Here is a 20,591-nt window from a genome sequence, read left to right on the forward strand (position 1 = left end):
ATTAAAAGTCGTTGATGTTGTTCCCTGAAGCCCTGCATGGTTAAAAAGAATGACCTCTACTGCTAGAAAAAAAACAGAGCCATCAGTCTCCAGTCAGCAGGGACCTTTGAAGGGAACTATGAGAGGAAGGTGAGACATTTTCACCAAGCTACTGTAGCTTCTAAGTAGCAGGTGTGTGCTTTTAAGGTTATGTTGAAATCAAAACACTGCCACTGGGTTATTCCCAGAACAAAGAAATGTTCAATGGGGAAATTTTGTGACAAAGCCATGACATAGCTTGAACCATTGTAAATCTCAGTGCACCAGTCTGCTTCATAGTTGTTGCTAAGTAACTAGTGATTTGATGCCAGATGATCTTTGGCATTTTAAGCATCTCACCATGGTGATATAATGGAGGAAACTGTTACTCCGGCCTGATCCCTTTGTACAAGCTGAACAAACTCTCTATGCTGCTATACAAAGACAAACAGTAGTAACTACTTTATGTGTGCTTTAAAGGTCACAGATCATGACTATGGTTTACATTGCATATAAAAATAAATGTACAGCCATAAATGTTATTAAATGATATACAAACCACGTCTGTACCAACAATAATTTTGTTTGGACAGCAGATAAATGTTGAAGTCATTTTTCTCAGTTTCACTACTCACGCAGGTGCTGCTCTTTGGTGTTATAGGGCAGTATGACTCTGTCCTACTTTGGTGAAATACAATTTGAAAATCCCATAAATCCCATAATAACCACAGCAAGGTTGCCTGAAGGTCAGGATACATGTAACACAACAGTCATATCTTCTTGTTAACAATGGTGACGCTTTGTTTGAGCTGTAGCATGCCTATACTGAGCAATACATTAATAATGATACATATATTTGTACAACACTTTTCTTATGAAGAAAATAATAAACATCCAGCTGTAAGCAAAGATATGCACTGTTGGCTCCATTCATGCCCACTCACAAAATATACATATACATAAAAAGTCTAACATGGAGTTGGTTGATGAATATACCGTACAATGTAACTGTGAGGTCCTAGATATGAATCGCTCCTGGGACTTTTGTTCCACCCCCCTTCTTTCTACCTTCAGTGGAAATATTAAAACACTATACTGTAACAAAGAAACCCAAGCACTGTAAGCTTGACCTTCATAGCTAAGTCAAAAGAATAGAAATAGTTATAAATAGTGACTACAAAATGACATGAAAAAGTTTTCTCTAAGTAAAAAGAAAAAAGAAAATATAGTTTTGGGATTTTTCTCAACCGGTTGAAAGAAGACTGAACAAGTCCAGAATCAAAAGTGCCTCCAACTTTTCTGACAGCTGGCCAGTTGATATTAGTTGCCAGGCTGCCAAAAGTTTCGATGAACATTAGCAGTTGCATTTGGTGCGCTAAATATAACAACTTCAGATTAACGATTATTAAACATAATTAAGTTTTGAGAGCCTGTCGAACGTCCTCAGTCCTTGGAAACAGTGAGAGAATGTTGGGGAATGAGTTGAAGCTAGAGTGAGGCGTGTTAATGCACATCAGTGTTCATCTCATTACACATTTTAGCACCAATGCAAAAACATTGTGTTCTCTAATTTACAGTTGCCCTATATAGCCTACCTTGTTTCTTCCTGTTAAACAAAAATGGAATGAGAGAAAAGCTCTGTCTAGTTGAACACAGCTCAGATTTGACCTTTACATTCAGACTAGCCAATAGCTAAAGTGGAAACTCATGAATAACATTGAGAGAGAGGCAATCTGTCTGGAAGCATCAAGCCAGTTGACTTATTAAAGGGTCACTTCTGTCAAAACACTTAAATACAGCTAAATGTGCCTTCTGTAACATCAAAGAGAAAATGAACTGAATGAATCTTGACAAATGGCACTGTAAACTATAGCAATGAACCAATAGAGAGAGACATATAAAGAGAAAAAGAGAGGCAGACAGAGAGATAAAAAGAGAGACAGAGACAAAGAGGTATCACTTTAATAGATACAATAAAACAATTAGAAAACTAAATAAAATAAAATAAGCTCTACAAAAAACAGCTATCAAATTGCAATGTCCTTCTGTCAACTCCTACAACAGTTTGGGAGGAGAGAAGAGAGAGAGAGAGAGAGAGAGAGAGGGAGGAGTGTCCATGTGGCACCTTGATTAATGGACAGATGGCAAGGCCATGAGCCAACTCTCTCTCTGTCTTGATTGGCTGTGTGTGTGTGTGTGTGTTTGTGTGTGTGAACTCCGAGGAGTTCAGTTGATCTGCCTGAATATATTGACTCAAAGAAGGGTACTATGTCAACCTGATATACACACACACACACATACTCACACAAACTGCAGACAGGATGGATAGATGAAAGAAAGAAAGGGAGACAGAAAGAAAGAAAGACAACAAGGAACAAACAAACAAACAGAAGAGGAAATAAGAAACAGGCTATCAGTCACAAAGTCCCAACTGAAATTGACAGGAAATGTAAGACTACATTAAATGACTGTGTCTCTGTGTGTCTATCTGTCCTCCTGTGTGTGTGTGTGTGCGTGTGTGCGTGTGTGTGCGCGCGCGTGTGTGTGTGTGTGTGTGTGTGTGTGTGTGTGTGTGTGTGTGCGCGCGCGCGTGTGTGTGTGTGTGCATGCGTGCGTGTGTGTGTGTGTGCATGTGTGTGTGCATGTGTGTACCCATTAAGGCTCTAACCAGAGCGAGGCCCACTGGAACGCTGTGTGCCAGCTTAATGATGTCATCAGTCATTCTCTCTGTCCATTGGTCAATCTATCTACTCCTGTAGGCAGCCCGTTAAAACAGCCAGTTTGGCCTTCCTGCAGAAACCTCTGATCTCTAATCTGACCAGCTGTGACCCAACGCCATGATCTAAGTGTGACCACAGTGTGACATTAAGCTATTTTCAACTCAACAATCAGATTTTGTTTAAATGCACTCACACAAAATGGTTCCATACCATCTTAACTTTAATCCAAACTAAAAACATGGGGAGAGATGGGGGCCTGTCATTAAAAGTGAAAAAGTTATAGTCTGACAAGTAATATGTGTATCTTGGCTGTTGTCCGGACAGTAACTGATGCTCTCTAGCCCGGCTCGCCAAAATCAGGATTTTAGGATTTTAATTGAGCTCACCTGTCTAATTGGTTACAAATCATTTTTATCAAAGTTCCCTTAATAAGGAATTTCCTTTTATGAGGAGGTTCCTTTAATAATTAAGTTACTTTAATCATGAAGTTCCTTTTAATAAGGATGTTACCATGATAAGGAGGTTCCTATTTTTTAAACTCACCTCACAGTTGGCTTACAGGCACATTGCGATGGACTGCTAGATTAGAGATTGCGTCATCAAGCCTTGTAACACACCAAGTGAATGCTCCGAGTTTATAAACTCAGTAATCTCTGAAAAAAAGTGAAACAGTCACTTCAGTGACAGCTGGACTCGCCTCCCACAGAAGAAACATTTTCCCAAATGTTAACAATGTTTACAATGAGTGCAATGAAGGTCCATAGATTTGATTTGATTTGATTTGATTTGATTTGATTTGATTTGATTTGATTTGATTCGATTTGATTCGATTTGATTCGATTTGATTCGATTAGGAAGTCTGGAAACTGTAAAACCAGCACAGGGACTTTTTGAACCAAGAGGGCATGCTAGTCCTGTAGGATGCTGCTGCACTTCTCAAAATCATGACTCATCCTTACGATTTTGATTGAATTTTTTAGTTGCTATACTCAGTAATCCCCGCCAAGTAATCCCTCCGATTCTCTTTATGCCCTCTGGTCGGAGTGCAGGGTCAGCCAGCTAATCTTGAGCAGGTAGGGGTTAAATATCCTTGGTATGCCTCGGCAAGTATTGCTGCATGGGCGATTGAACCTGAGCCCTCCAGTTGGGGGACGACTCACTAACCACTAAGGCCACCCTGCCGCCCCTAGAGAGCAACAGAGCTGTAGACCTTGGGCGTAAGGCGGCGATCAGACCGAAGGCTTCGAAAACACTGGGCAAGTCGCTCCATAGCACAAGCAAGCAAACAGGCTACTTATGAGTTATACTGCTATGCTAGAATAGAGAACCCAGTGGAAACATTGTGAAGCTGAAGGGGTATAAACTTCAAACTCCAAAAACATTACTCACAGCAACCTTCCCGGCACTTATGGGGCACGTCGGTTATGCTCTGAAGCCATAAAACAAAACAGTAGGGAACTGTGAGCAAGGACTTTGGAGCTTTAGGCTTTGGCAATGTGATCACTGCCTGAATCATCATTTAATTTTTGGTCTGGATTCCTACAGTTTATGTGTGTATGCATGTATGTGTGTGTGTGTGTGTGTGTGTGTGTGTGTGAGAGAGAGAGAGAGAGAGAGAGAGAGAGAGAGAGAGAAGAGGGAGAAAGACAGTGAGAATCCCAGGGGAATTCAATTGATCTGAATAAATCAAGCCAGAGGAGGATACGTTGTTACCCTGACACACACACACACACACACACACACACACACACACACACACGCATACACACACACACACTGTGGTTCCTGCCTAAAGCATTCAGTTAATCTCGGTCTTGATTCCAACAATATGCTTTTAGTACCAGATAGACCTCATCAAAAATTTTAATTTGATCTAGAATTCATTATCGCCTCAATGATACTTAGGCCCTTTTGGCTTCAAGCCCTCTATACTGTGTGCCAGTATAAATAATGATGAGAGAGAGCTAGAGAGAAAAAGATAGAAACAGACAGGGAGAGAGAGACACACACACAGACAGTTAGATAGTGAGAAAGCTCTGCAGACTGACAGAGAGGCAGAGATGTGGAGGACGTAGAAGAGAGTGAGACAGGGAGAGAGAGACAGAGTGAGAGAGAGAGAGACAGAGAGTGATAGTGTAATATGAATGACAGGAAATGAGAGTCAGAAAAAGAGAGAGAGAGATGGACAGATACTCAGAGATAGAGCGATAGTGTGTCATGTAAATCATGAGAGACAGACGGGCTAATAGTGGGAGAAAAACAGAGAGAAAGACAGAAAGTGAGCGAGAGAGAGCAAGACAGAAAGAGAGAGACAGGCAGAGAGAAGGATGGAGTCTAATATAAATTATGGGATGTTAGCTCCTCTGGTAATTCTGGTGATAACTCTCTCTCTGCTCTATCGCTATAGCAACACCGTGCCCATTCTGCTGTTGGCACAACGATGGGCTGGCCATTCGTTTAGGCTGTGCTGATTGAGCTGTCAACACACACACACATGCACACACACGCATACTCTTACAAAGACACACACACACACACACACTTAGAGTGATGCAGATAAATCACTAGGGACGTGCACACAAGCACGCGCACATGAACACACAGTGCATCTCTATGTATCTATCAGTGTATAAATTGCAGTGAGCTGAACACAAGAGAAGGTCAATTGAAGATGCATTGAGAATTAGAGAGAAGCATCAACTAAGTTCAGCCATGGGTAACACAGAGACAGAGAGAGAGAGAGGGAGATGGAGAGAGAGAGAAACAGAGAGAGAGTAGACAGATAGAGTAGACTAAATGACAAGAAAAGAGAGAGAGTGAGACAGGCAGAGAGACAGAGAAACAGAGAGAGAAGAGACCAAAATACAGGGGCAGACAGATAGAGAGAGAGAGAGACAGGCAGACAGACGGACGGAGACAGAGACAAGTAGGGTGTGGAAGCCTCCAAGGGGTCTTGTTCTTGTTCTGACTCTGCCTTACAGTGCTTCACGGACACACCCCATTACACACACACACACACACACACACACACACACACACACACACAGCTATGATTCCTTTACTGGTCCCTTGCCTTCACTCTGACCACTAAGTCACAGGAGCAGTGAATAGTGTGTGTGTGGCTGTGCATGTAAGTGTGTTTGCAAGTATGCAAGCATTTGCATTCATGTGAATTATGTATGTGTGTGTGTGTGTGTGTGTGTGTGTGTGTGTGTGTGTGTGTGTGTTGGTATGAATTATGTGCTTTCAGACATGTGTGTCTTGCATTTGTGCATGCAAGTGTAGTGTATGTGCAGGCAGCTGTTTGTGTGACACTACTGGTTGTTGTGTGTGTGTGTGTGTGTGTGTGTGTGTGCATGCGCAACTTTGAGTGTGTGCGTGCCTGTCTGCTTGTATAGTGTGGCTACCTGTGTGTATGTGTTTGTGTCTGTTTGTGTGTGTGTGTGTGTGTGTGTATGACTCTTAACCGTACGTGTTCCTGCGGCCTACCGCTGAACAAACTAATTAAGGAACAAACGCTGCTTCAAACCAACCAGAAAATTACCTCCCAACTCTAACAGGACGACCCAAGGACAGACAAGCAGGTTCTCTATCACATCCAGTCAGAACACACAGCCTAATAAAAAGCTTAGTTGGTTTATCGAACGACTAGCATGTGTCATTTTCAACAGCCCAGTGAGTGTATCGTGAGTTTGTATGACTTTTCAACACAACACGTGTTGACATTACATGGTGCTATGGATCCACATGGAGGTGGAGATAAGGAAAGTCACGTAGGCTCCTGCTCACCCCTCGCCCGTAAATTCCCATCCAAACCACGTAGTTTTACACCATGAGTGAACCAAATCTAGCTATATTCCACAAGTTCACAGGTACCCTAGAATCTATTACCTCATGGTGTGTTGATATGCCAAGATGTTTTTTTAAAATAACAGCTCTTTTTAAAGATGGAATGTAATTATTAGCCAGCTAGTGGTTGGAAGTTGTTGACTTCCAATGGATTTAGAGAGTAAATTGCTGGTGAGTGTCTCTATCAGTCAATACTCAAACGCTAGCTAATCCTGTGGTATTTCACAGCCAATAGCTTCCAATTAAGTCCTGCTATCCAGGGAGATGTCGCTGACAGTATCAATAACATCTATCTGACCTTCTATTCCTCTTTCTCTTCTTGTCTGCACTTGATTCTTCTTCTCTTCTCTTCTCTTCTCTTCTCTTCTCTTCTCTTCTCTTCTCTTCTCTTCTCTTCTCTTCTCTTCTCTTCTCTTCATCTTCTTCTGTCTGCCAAAAAAATCCCCCATTATTTCTTTTAGCACTGTAATTGCTCTTAGCATTGTCACTTGTAATTGTGCTTTACTAGACGACTCCTGATGATGTAAGTCACAAATGTTTTATTTGACTGTTGCGTTTATTGTATGTCACTCTGGATAAGCGTCAGCTAAATGATTTAATTGTAAAGGTAATTGTCTCTCTCAGGTTCTCCAGTGACTGTGTCATTGCTGTTGCTACCACTGCTACTACTGCTACTGCTACTACTACTAATAAGAATGATAATAACTTTTCTCTGTTCACAGTGAAGACGTGTGGCAGTAATCTTCAGGGGCCGTCAGGAACCTTTACATCTCCCAACTTCCCTATTCAATATGAGAGCAACGCACAGTGTGTATGGATAATCACAGCTTCCAATCCTAATAAGGTAAATGAACACAAGGCAAATGAGCGCTGAACACTCAACACATTTCACCTCTCCTCTGATTGGTTGGTATTCATACAAACATCCATCTCTCTCTCTCTCTCTCTCTCTCTCTCTCTCTCTCTCTCTCTCTCTCTCTCTCTCTCTCTCTCTCTCTCTCTCTCTCTCTCTCTCTCTCTCTCTCTCACTCTCTCCCACACACACACTTAAATCTATCTCTTTTACTTTGCAAAGTAGAATGAGTTGTACTGAAGTTGGAAAGTGCATATTTTCTCATTGAGCCAGCTGATATGAATTATATTGAATTATATAAAAATTGTAGTTTTATTAATGTTACAATATGTAGTGAATTTTAATACATTTAATTTCAGGCAATTCATCTAAATTTAATTGAGCAACATATAGTTGAATTGCATTTTTGCATAATTGTAATCAGCTGAATAATAATTCATACTGAGGCAAATTTTATGCCAGTCAGAGCATATCAGTGCCTTTTTCTGTTGATTGGCTAATCCTGCTAAGGGGCAGCCAATAGGCCGGAGGTTAGATGGATAGCTGTGATTGGTCGGTTCATGTCCCAGGAGGAATCTGATTGGTATTCAGGAGACACATCCTCATTCCACTCAGGGTCACTGTGGTGACCGCCGTGTCGTCAATGGCAACACCTGCGTCAGAGCCATAGGGAGCACACACATACACACATGCACGCACACACACGTGTACACACGCACATACACGTGCACACTTTCACACATTTTTTTCTCTCCCTCTCTCTCTCTCTCTCTCTCTCTCTCTCTCTCTCTCTCACTCACACACACACACACACACACACACAAATACAGACACTTTCACGCATTCTCTCTCTCTCTCTCTCTCTCTCTCTCTCTCTCTCTCTCTCTCTCTCTCACACACACACACACACACACACTCTATTACTCTCTCTTTAATACACAAACACACTCACATGTGAGTGCATACGTAGACATGGACACCCTCTCTCTTTTCCCTGCTCTCTTCTCTTTGTCTCTCTCTCTCACTCACACACACACACACACACACACACACGCATACACCCCTCTCCATCAGTGCCCAAGGCCTCTGGTTTATGGCCTAGAGCAGTACATTCTCTGTTGAAGGCTACAATGTGTATGCGACTGTTGAAGGCTACGGCGATAATACCCTTCTGCTCCCTGTAGGGTGTGTGTGTGTGTGTGTGTGTGTGTGTGTGTGTGTGTGTGTGTGTGTGTGTGTGTGTGTGTATGTGTGTGTGCATGTGTGTAAGCAAGATTTGAGTCCCCAGCAAAATGAAGACCATTTGAACTGTTGTTGTCCCCCACAATGAAATCTTTTCAGGCACTATATCGGCCCCACAGTGTGTGTGTATGTGTGTGTGTGTGTGTGTGTGTGTGTGTGTGTGTGTGTGTGTGTGTGTGTGTGTGTGTGAGAGAGAGAGAGAGACGGAAGGATGGTGATTGCAGCAAAGGGTGGTCCAAGTTTCCGAGAAAGGGACAGACGCACATAAATACTGTATAAGTCTATATAAAGAGAGAGATGAAGAGACAAAGAGAGAAAGGGATGAGAAAGAGTAAGAGAGTGACAAATCCTGTGCTTTCTCCTCAAATCATCTCCCATCTTCATCCATTTTTCATTCGTCATAGCATTTTACTGTATTCATTTGGGTTGCGTTTGAAGTGGCGCCACGTGAAAGCTTTCAAGAATTGCAAATCTCATTAAGTAAATCTATATCTTGTTCATGAATTAGCCTCACTACCATCAGATTAGTGTCACCAGTATCCATCCGGTGGATTTCTTATAGATTTTGAAGCAATGTGCTTTTATACTGTGCAGCCAATAGCATTAATAAAACCATTTGAAGAGTTACTTTTCCAAAATGAAATGTCTTTTTAATGTTTTTAAAGTATTACGCTGTGATTTACGTTGTGATTTAAAGGAGAAAGTCACATAGTCTGGACCTTTGCAAAGGCTGCTATTCTGGGAAGAGCAATATTTGAACAAAAGCCAATATCATACATTCCAGTACACATTTATGTAATTAAGGAAGAGGATCAAAGATTATAGGGGCGTTTAATGTGTTGGAAAATGATAAATCAGATAAATGCCTTTTGCTATATCTCACAATGTTGACACACACACACTTGGTAATGAACGATTTCAAGGTTGCACCAAAACAGGGTTCGATAGACAAGACTTTGATCCACAATCTGTCACCTTCTAGTTTAGGTTTTGTAAACTTCTCCAGAATCTGTTTTTCTGCATCTGAACACGGGAAGTGTTGAGAGCTATAAAAACCCATCCAGGGAACAACAAATGGAAACATTCCTCCGTTTAAGGGTTTGTAGGCTGGTGGTTTTTAATTTGGTGTAGGAATTCACTTTCTGAGTAGAAGAATAGTCCCAACTGAGGCTGCCTCCCCCACTAGCAGAACATCTCTGTTTTATTACTTGTACACGTCTCTCCCAATTTCATCCCTTTCCCCCTTTGTCTCACCCTCTGTCTCATCTCTCTCTCTCTCTCTCTCTCTCTCTCTCTCTCTCTCTCTCTCTCTCGCTCTCTCTCTCTCTCGCTCTCTCTCACACACACACACTCTCCTTTCCCCTCTCTGTGCCTCTCGCTCGCTCTTTTTTTTCTTACGCTATCCCTCCCCCTCTCTTTCTCCCAGAGGCTCTGTCCTCAGAATTACCCAGTTTCTTCATTAAAGAACTAAGCCTGAAACCATCAAATGAGTATGAAGAAAGACAGAGCGAGAGAGGGAATAGAGGGAGGGAGGGAGGAGGGCACTTGAGGGGAAATATCTGTTTTTCCACTGTTTCTCTGTCACTCTCCCCATCGTGCCCTTTCCCACACGCATATTCTGCATTTCTCACTCTGTTTCCCCTCATCCTCCCAAGGTAACGTGTCAATGGGTTTCTATAGCTCGTCCTCTCTGTCTGTCTCTCCATCTCTCTTGTTTTTTTTCCTCCCTCCGCCATCCGTCTCTCTCGTTCCCTGTCTCTCTGTCTGCCCCCCCCCCCCCCCCCCCCCTTCCCTCTCTCTCTCTCTGAGGTTAAGTGTTAATGGGGTTCTATAGCTCTCCGATGTTATTGCTTCATTTAGTTTTGGCAGAATGAGCCTTTAGAGCCAATTCATTCTCTCCCGTTCTCATTTAACCTTGGAGATGGCAGGACAGGATGGCCATTACTAGACTTTTTTCCTCTTCTCTTCTCTTCTCTTCTCTTCTCTTCTCTTCTCTTCTCTTCTCTTCTCTTCTCCTCTTCTCTTCTCTTCTCTTCTCTTCTCTTCTCTTCTCTTCTCTTCTCCTCTTCTCTTCTCACCATTGTCTTTTATTCTTCTCTCATTCTTTTCTGTTTCTCTCTTGTCAACTCTTCTCTCCCCTTTTCCTTTCTTCCCTTCTCTTCTTTCTTCTTCCCTTGTCTCCTTTCTCCTCTTCCCTTCTCTCACAGAATAGCTCTCACTGTACTCCTACCTTTCCCGTCGCTTTCCCCCTCATTTAGTTTCTTCCTTTTCTTCTTCACTTTTCCCTGCCTCCTTTATCTTCCCCATCTTGTCCCTGAAGGTTAGCAGATGGATAACTGACTTCAGCAAGTCAAATCACTTCCTAAAGGTGTTTATGATACATGAGATAAGATTAGATAAGATTTGTGGCAATTTCACATCATTTTGTCCAGCTGTTTTTCAGTTTGCTAACAACAGCTGGACACACACAGAAACACATGCTAACGCTATATCATGCTGTGTGAGATGAATGGACGGCATAAAGCGTGAGCTCGCTTAGTGTCACCTCATGAGCATTAGCGTATGCACTGTAATGCATGAGTCATGAATAGCACGACACTACTGCACTGCTGCCACGCTGAATATTTAGTTAGTGCCATTATGGCAAACACGAATGGAGTGGAATACAAGGGCACTCTAATCACCACACAGTGAAACAAAAAGAGGGGAGAGGTAGGTAGGCTTTCTGTGTACCAATTCACAGGCCCTAAATTCAAATGTGCCATGTGGGGCTGCAGAAATCAAATGCACACACAGTGGAGAAAATCACAAGACGGAGACCAGTCTACATGCCTTCTTTTTCTTGTTGTCAGCCACTGAAATGGCGTGTTGTCGCACGCTCCCGACAGTACTGACAGCTTACCATTTCTCTTCAGCGCTGAGAATGGCAAGTGCTAGAGGTTAAAACATGTTAAAGTTTTAGCGAAAGAACGCCGCGATTCAAACTTTTTGTTTTAAATTGTCGCATAGCAACAATAATAGCTGTGTCTAGCCTTTGCCACATGTTTCTCTAACTATAAAGGAGGCACCTGGTGGATTCAGCTCAATGAAACAGAGGTAAGGGGAGAAACAGTGAGTTGCGACAGGCTCAAGCCATCAGTCTTCATCAGTTAAAGCCTGGCTCTTCCCACAACGGCACAATTTATACCGTCTAGCAGAAAGCACGTACAAGGGGAGCGGATGGCGGAGGGTTTACTGTAATACTGTCACAGACAATCTATTATTCCCCAGCCCGGTTTGCACGCGCTTTACATCACTGACTGTGTTGTCACGCCAGGTGTTTCAGATTTCTAACCGTATCTTCAAGGTATTCCTACATCTTATTATGGTATGGGGAGGGTGGAGCCTTCCCCCACCTCATTGTCTCCACGACAACCAGAGGAAGTGCTTTATCAAGCAGAAATCCAATTCTGTCGCCTCATTGGCTAGGAGCCATAGATGGATGGAAAGGCGGAATGAACCAGCCAATTAGAAAGAGAGAGACAGAGAGGGTGACAGAGAGAGAGAGAGAGAGAAAGAGAGAGAGAGAGAGAGCGATAAAGAGAGACAGAGAAAGAGAGAGAGATGGATGTTTGTATGAATACCAACCAATTAGAGGAGAGGAGAAATATGTTGAGTGTTCAGTGCCATCTATCACACACAGACACACACAAACACACATCCAGCCACTCACAGAAAAACAGAATCGTGCACACAAAAATGCACACATGCACACTGCCCTACACACTGTCAGTAATGTGGTTACAGTCTAGTTGTGTTCAATACAGTGTTCATACTTATAGACAACCCCCACCCCTCACACACACACACACACACACACACACACACACGAACACACACACGGACACACATGGACACAGTGTAATGTAGTTAGATTCTAGCTGTGTTTAATGCTGTGTGAACAGTGCTGATGTGGCATTAGGGTGTTCTGTAAAGGACAAGGAGATAAATAGCCTGGTTTCCACCACAGGGCCAAACAGTGCTAGTCGGGTATGCAGTGCATGGCAGAACAAGGCTATCTGGTTTCCAACACAGGGCCAAGCAGAGCTACAGCTTGGTTTGCACTATAGGATCATGAAGGTCTAGCCAGGTTTCCACCAAAGGGCCAGATAAGGTTATCCTGGTTTCCTTTTGCAGCTAACAGAGACTATTTGTAGCAGTTTACATCTTAAGTGCTACTCACTCAGTAACTGCTCCCTTATCCCTCTATTCATTATTCAGCAGAATTACTGTTGAATTTCTTGATGCCTGGTTTTTTGAAAATCAGTTCATATGTGTGACACGCTGCTGCAGGTTCAGTCTTCATCGCTCCCAGCTTGTTTTTGTCAAGGGTCCTTTCTTATAATGTTGGGGGTCAGAGGTCATTTTTCACATTTTGCAATGTTGATTGCTTATCAATCTTATCTTATCAATCTTATAACTTATAGTCCCTATTGCATGCTGAAATGTAACATAAATACATACAATCAGCGTCTAAAAAAGGCTCAACAATGTTGATCTTCCGAAACAGACAAAGAAAAGGAAATTATAGTAGCAGAGCTTGATCTTGTAGTCACCACTGTTACTGTGAATGATCGGCTATATACAAAATTTTAGTAATCACCTACAGTAGTGTAGCACTATCAGTGGCTGCCATGTTTCTTAGAGTTTCTGGAGTTTTACAGTAAATGCAAGGCTGCTGTGGAACTTTTGACTGACAAACCTTGTAAAAGTTTAGAGGGCTTTTTCTCTGTCTTTGTTTCACAGCACATTTTAACATGTGATAGGTCCCTGTTTTGTTTTGTTTTTTTAAGCGCAGGATACATCTATTTTTGAGATCTGATCTTGCTCTTTGATTAAATATGTAAAAACACAAAAGAATCCTCAAGTCTGTAAGTGCTGCTTAACCAGGCTTTGTCACATCTGCTACATTACTACTTTTATATACTGTTATAGCTAATGTCTTTTGTTGTTTTAGTTGTTGTTGTGTGTCTGCTCGGGGTTTACAAGGATATTGTTATAATCTTGTACAAATGGTAATTATGTAATCACAGAAGACGACAAACTAATCCAGAAAAAGCCCTGTGCGTGTGTGCGTACGAGCGTGTGTGTGTGTATATGTGTGTGTGTGTGTGTGTGTGTGTGTGCTTGAGTCTTCAGTATGTACGTGTGCGTGCTTGCCAGGGAGAGTTTAGCAAGTTTGTAGGTAATGCTTTAATCCAATCTGCTGCCTTACGTGCCGATAAGACTGAGTCAGCATAGTGGGAACGGGCAGATCACTCCTTCATCTTTGCCCCCCCCTCCCCACCCACCCCTCTTCTTTCAACTCCTCTCCGGTCAAATCAGGTGATGGGGCTGTTGGTACGATTTCCATGTCTATATCAGTCGCTGAGTTTATTTTGATGTAGGCCTGGCAGACAAACAGTCGGTCTGAAATAAAATTAAGAATTGAGATAGCTCCTGGGCATTAAAGAAAAATAAATGAACCCCATCTTGCTAATGAGCGGTAGCAAATCTTGTTACCGATAGACAAACAGTGAAACGGGACTTAAGTAGGAGCGCATGGCCACCGTTTAAGCGTGCTGCAAGTTTTTCAGTTTTCCCCTCCTTGTTTATCGATTCCATGGTTGAGGTCGTCGTAAGGATAAGCTGTTTATGCCTCAACATCCACACTAATGGCATCATGTCCCCAGGTATTTTATTCAGGTTTCAGAGATTGCTGGGGGGAAAAAAAGCAGCAATTGATGTTTATATTAGCTGACTCAAAAAACAGAATGTTTGAATACAGAATCTAAACACGTATGCTCAATAATAAGATTGTATTGGTATGCATGTAAACATGCCCGGCTGATAACACACCAGCATACAAGACACAGAGAAAAAGGGGGAGGAATAGATCTATGCCTATATTAATGAGCTCATGGGAGGGTATTTGTCTGATGTTTTGGAATGTTTTTGAAGTCCTCCAGTAGAATATTGAATACTGAATCTGGAAATCCAAAGACTCTTCACAAGGAGAGACATGGAGCGGAGAGGAGGAGGAGAAGGGATAGGTGGAGGGAGAGAGAGATTGCGGTCTACCTCTCGGGGTCAAATCAGGATTCTGGTGTGAAATATTCTAATACTGTACATTTCTAGGATCAAAGATGGGCTCATCATTACCCATCCATCCCTCTCTGTTCCCTCCTCCTCTCTCCTCCCCTCTCCCATCTGTCTCCGTCTGCTTCCTACTCCCTATCTCCACTCTCCTTTCCGTGTGTCTCTCGTCCTTTCTTTTTGTCCTCGCTTTCCCTCTCCTCTCTCCCTTCCTCACTCTTCTGTTCTCCTCTGCCAAATGCGATTCTCTCTGGTCTTAGATGAAACAGAAAGTGTTGGTTTAATAATTTCTGATCAGAGTTTTGAGCTGCGTGCTGATTCTCACAGCTCCGAGGGTAGTGCGGCGCAGCAGCTGTACCTCGTCTTTTCCTTTTCCTTTTATTTCTCGCTATGTTGAATGAACCCGTGTCTCATTGTGTGATGCAGTAATGACTTTTAAATGGTTTTACAGCCGAGATTCAGATTCAGTCAAGTATCATGATATGCCATTGCAAGGGAGGAAAAATTGTCTTTGATATGGACGACTTTGATATGAAAGTATAAACATAAAACCACACCGGATAGAGACCAGTTAGGGGAGTGTGATTCAATGTTTATGTCAATGTTTTTTTCATTGTAGCATTGACAAAGATAGCTAAATTCTATACTATACTATATATTTTTGTAAGCATATGCTCCATGTTCTCAATGCATTTAGAAGAGGCCATTTCAAGCCATCCATCAATGAATTTCTGTGTACATATTGACAAATGTAGCCCAACTATAGCATCATAGCATAGTCCTACTGCTTTTAATAAACTGGGATCCGAGGATAATTTGTTGGGGTCTGTGGGTCTTAATGTTTGTCTGTTTGGTGGTTTGTGGCATGAAAAACGTTTGAGATCTCTGTGTTAAACTGAGGGATGCAAGCCTCATTTTGATTTAGTCTTTCTTGTTATCTTGATTTCCAGAGAGGTCAGAGGTTAGTGTCACCTACACTGCAGCACAGCTAGAGCAATTAAGGCTTCAATACCTCACTCTTTTTTTTTCTCAGTTGTGGGTGTTGGTCAGCCCTAACTTTAATTCTAAATCTAAATTTGAGTGATCCAGATCAACTTTGATGAGGTTATCCTGGAAATGTCCTATAATACTCTGACCCATAAAACTGAAATGAATGTGTGTGTGTGTTTGTGTGTGTGTTGTAGGTAATCCAGATCAACTTTGAAGAGTTTGACCTGGAGATAGCCTACGATACTCTGACCATAGGAGACGGAGGAGAGGTGGGAGATCCTACCACTATACTGCAAGTGTAAGTATTATACTAACCTTTCTGTCTAAAAACTATATGATTGAACTGTGAATGAGAGGTTGGAAATCCTACTTCTTATCCTATCCCTTCTTTATATCTGTTGATTTTATCTGACTACACTAACAACTTACCCCACAGTTGTAAAGGTAAGTCTGGGTCCAATTGTTATTGCAAATTCTAATTACAGTCTGCACAATGTGACTGGAAGGCTTTCCAATGGCAAAAGGGTGCTGCCGATGTTTTGAAGTTCTAATCAAAGCTTTGGTTTGTATCCACAATCAGACTGCACACAATCAAAAGGCATCGCCCTCAGACAAAAGTCAAATTCTCCTTTTTCCTGCTACACTAAAACATATATCAAGATGAAAGGAAAAGGACAGCACTGTGTGTTATTATATATTTTTTTTTGAATGCAGAGCATTCATCATTATCAAATCCTATGTATCTCTTAAAACAAAAGCTAGAGGCAGAAAAGTCTAGGGAGTAAAACAGAGCTAGAAGCCCGAGGTGTGAGCACTTCAAAAGCCCAAAGTAAACCCCGCTGAAGCCTTGGCTCTCCTGTGGGCAAACAATAAGCAGTAGCCTGTCTGATTACTCCTGCCTAGAGATTAATGGGAGCCAGAAAGTTTCCACAATCACCTTTAAATATTGTGAAAGTCAATGCAGTAGGCTATACACATCTGATTGGCTGCTTACTTAACACTATCTGAATTGTCCTGATGCTGTAAACCCCATTCATCTGGTACGCCTAGCAGGCTAAAACAAACACTAATTATTATGTGCAAATATTACCAGACCCAGGTCTGGTAATCTTATCTATCTATCTATCTATCTATCTATCTATCTATCTATCTATCTATCTATCTATCTATCAGAAACTTCCCAACACAGCCAACATGCTCCACACTGAGTCTATGATCACAGTAAAAACTAGTACCAACTTTTCTCTCAGTACTTTCTCCATGTTCATTCTGGTTGTACGCTGTCAGCTGCCAACATAGCGTGAAACCCTGCATCTTCTTTGTTGTGATTTGTCAGATCATAAAAAAGCAGTCCACATCACGTGTGCTCCACGATGAACTGTTGTCAACTTTCGAAAGCGCTCTGATCTGCCTAAAAGGATAACAGGCGCAGCACCTTTCCAAAGCGGCTGCTTTACATCCACTTTGTGGCCGCTTCCTGTTAACTTTCATGTCTCAAAGGCGCTGGCAGTTTGAAAAAAGCCAGATAGTGTGTTGCTTTTCCCGAAGCACTGTTCTGAAACCAAAATCCACTCCAGCGCAGTATGCTCCAGCAATTTGTTCACACTCACCATAGCACTTGAGAATTTGACTATGATCATGATTAGAGTGATGAAAATGATCATTTTGATGATGGTAATGATAATAACAATGATCCAATAATAATGTCATCTGTGTTGCAGACTATCGGGTAGCTTCGTTCCTGACCTGATTGTTAGTATGACCCACCAGATGTGGCTTCACCTACAGTCAGATGAGAGTGTCGGGTCTATAGGATTTAAGATCAACTATAAAGGTAAGTAATAAGTGTGTGTGTGTGCGTGTGCGTGCGTGTGCGTGTGCGTGTGCGTGTGCGTGTGCGTGTGCGTGTGCGCGTGCGTGTGTGACGGGGCCGTGAACAGACCTTCAAACATGAAAATGGGACACTGAAGTTTTTAGTAAGCATTATCATGTCCAACTATGTGTTTGTAGACCCAGGGACATCTTGCATGTGCTGCACTCCACCACACTCTACAGACTAGGAGGCCTGTCTGTATGTTCTGAACTGCACTGTAACATGTGGACTCCATTTGCCAAACAGTCAGGACTGACTTAAACCTAAACTCCTTGGGGAAACTGAAATAGACTCTATGTGTATTTGACGTGGGACGAGTTGGAGCAATTGCCTATGGCACAGACCGTTAAGTTCCTTGAGCAAATGATTAAAGTGATGACACTGATTCTTTTATTGTTTTTTTTTTTGTTTTTTTTATGCAAAGGACAGCCAGTTCTTAGGATAATGTCAGCGCATGTGTGTGTGCGTGTGTGTGCTGAACCACAGGAGCATTTGGCTGATGGCAGGTCACCCTCATTCAGCCCAGCAGCCCTCTTACATCAAGCAAACAGATGGTTTTGTTTGCTGTTTGCTATTCCTGACCCACCTGGGTGCAGGTCTACCCATAAACACAGTCTTCTTCTTGCACTGGCAGAGGTTTGGGAGACTCTCCCCAACAGACTGGCATGAAGTCTGGGTTGTCTGGTGAAGGATTTGTCCTTGTCTGTTTTCTCCATTGTCTTTGGAGGAGAGGAGCTTGGTGCTCTGACTCTGAAACCTTATGGAGTTTGGCTTCTTAGGATTTTTTACTGGAATACACTTCCAATCAAAGGAGGACTCCTCTTGATCAATCTGTCAGACTAAATGTAGCGCAGCCTCGGCTAAATCCCTCAAAAAATGATGAGTCTCTTGAATGAAATAGGCTTATGTTCTTTTGATTTTCAAAACGTAGAACATTTTTTTAGAGAACATTCCTCTATTGTTTATCTATTGGTTTATTGGTTGGCTTTAACAACAAATGATTGGCTAGCGATACATTTTCTTTCTACTTCTATTTCTTTCAATAGATTATCAATAAAGAATATTATTTTTTGTCTATTAAGCCTTATTCATCTCCTGCTCTACTTAAAAATATTGACCTTTTCCATAGTTCTCTCAGATTTTTGATAGATGTACTATGTTGGTGATGTAGAACTCTTCAGCAAAAAAAGTGTGCTTTTGCTGCAGAAATGAACTTTTTGTGCCTCTATTTAATGTCATAATCCTTGGATTTATTGTCATAATGAGGTCACAGCCGGCACAGGATCCTGTAGTGCAGTGAGTTCCAAAAGTGGTTGGACAGTGACACGTTTATTTATTTTTTTATGTTTCTGCCCTTTACTCTTTGAATTTCTCTTTGAATTTCAAATGATACAGTGACTAAAAAAGTGACTATAAGTACAGACTGTCAGTTTCAATTTAAGGGTATTTCTTTATCCATGACTGAAGCATATTTTAAGAACTGCAGCATAACAGTTTAATGCCAAAACTATTTAAATAGACAAAGATGTCATTAAAGAGTAGTAGTCATATACATGTGTCATCAAAACTCCTTAACATGCAACCAGTTTTAAAAGCCTGCATCTGCTAAATACCACAAATTTATCTTAGTTTTAGGTACTCCAGCAGGCAACAATAGAACATCCTTGTGTTTCATTTATTTCTTTTGAGAAATATAAACTATCCTCTAAACCACTCTGGTGTAGTCTGGAACAGTGAAGAACTGCATGATAAGGTGTCCAACCACCTTGAAATCCTCAGGCACCTGCTTAGGGGCTCCACAATAGCTATGGATCTCTTCATTCATTTCTGCTGAGTAATTTCCCCATACTAATCAATAGGAAACTTAATGAGGAGAAACACCATATAAAGTCATCTGTGCCTATAATGAGGCTCCATTGCAGAGGCACAATGGTTTGAGGCTCCTCTTTGGCTTGCAGGGATTTAGCAGTCTCTATATGTCTACTCCATACCACACCAAAATAACTGAGACCAGAATCTAGTCTACATTTACATTTATCCTATAGAGAAATAACCAAATGCAAAAAACAAGTCTGGCTGAGTTTGTTGGTTGCGCTCACCAGTTGCAAACTTAAAATTTTTCACAAGTTACTAAAAATGAGTATCCTGTTATAGCCTAAAGCCTATACTCTATCTCCCTAAATAGTTTTGGGATCCTTAAATTTGCAGACCCTGCAAAAAAAAAGCCCTGTAGAAAAATTTCACCTGGATGTAAATATCCTTAAATCTGACTTTCTCACTCCAACCCAAATACCGAGGAAAAATTCTATCAATACTCAGTGCAAGATAAATGTGTTTGTCTCCATGTGTGTTGGCTCCATCAGGTACAAGATTTAATGTAAAGGTGGCTGCCTGTGGTACTAGTGTGTGACGCGATGTGAAAGTGTGTGTGTGTGTGTGTGTGTGTGTTCTTAAAGCCATAAGCCATAGACCTTGGCCATGAAATATAAACATTATCAGTAACTCTAGCCTTGCTGCAAAGTCACTGATGCACTACACAATGTGTGAGTGTGTGTGCGTGTGTGTGTGTGTGTGTGTGTGTCTGTGTTAGAGTGTGAGTGTTAGACAGGGCTTCCATCAGTGAGCCAACAGAGCTCTACCAACAAGTCACTCACCTCTTTCACTCCTCACATTCCCTCTCTCTCTCTCTCTCTCTCTCTCTCTCTCTCTCAGTCCCAGTTTTTCTCCTTATTTCCCTTATCTCTCTATCCTCCTTATTCTCTCTTTTACTTCTTTCTCACTTCTCTCAATGCTATTTTTCTCATTCTTACACTCTTTCAGTTGTTCTCTCCCTGCTTCTCTTCCTCTCTCTCAGTCCACCCCCACCATCCCCTCTTTGTCTTAGTCTCTCACTCTACCAGACGATGTGTCTCTCTCTTTCTCTTTCTCACTC

At 41.8% G+C, this 20,591-nt stretch overlaps 1 protein-coding gene across 1 annotated transcript in view; it reads left to right on the forward strand.

The window, feature by feature from the left end:
• The first annotated feature begins 6,570 nt into the window (after positions 1–6,570).
• The window catches only part of LOC139657313 (CUB and sushi domain-containing protein 3-like), a 117,988-nt gene continuing 103,967 nt past the window's right edge, over positions 6,571–20,591 (forward strand). Inside the window, exons 1-4 of the mRNA XM_071535104.1 lie at positions 6,571–6,610; positions 7,310–7,431; positions 15,981–16,084; positions 17,508–17,620. Of these exons, the coding sequence (XP_071391205.1) occupies positions 6,571–6,610; positions 7,310–7,431; positions 15,981–16,084; positions 17,508–17,620 (379 nt within the window). The remainder of the gene's footprint in view (positions 6,611–7,309; positions 7,432–15,980; positions 16,085–17,507; positions 17,621–20,591) is intronic.

This window comes from Centroberyx affinis, unplaced genomic scaffold (assembly GCF_046629955.1).
Source record: "Centroberyx affinis isolate AG114_WGS23_722 - 3 ecotype Tasmania unplaced genomic scaffold, CSIRO-AGI_Caff_v1 ptg002666l_1, whole genome shotgun sequence".
NCBI lineage: Eukaryota > Metazoa > Chordata > Actinopteri > Beryciformes > Berycidae > Centroberyx > Centroberyx affinis.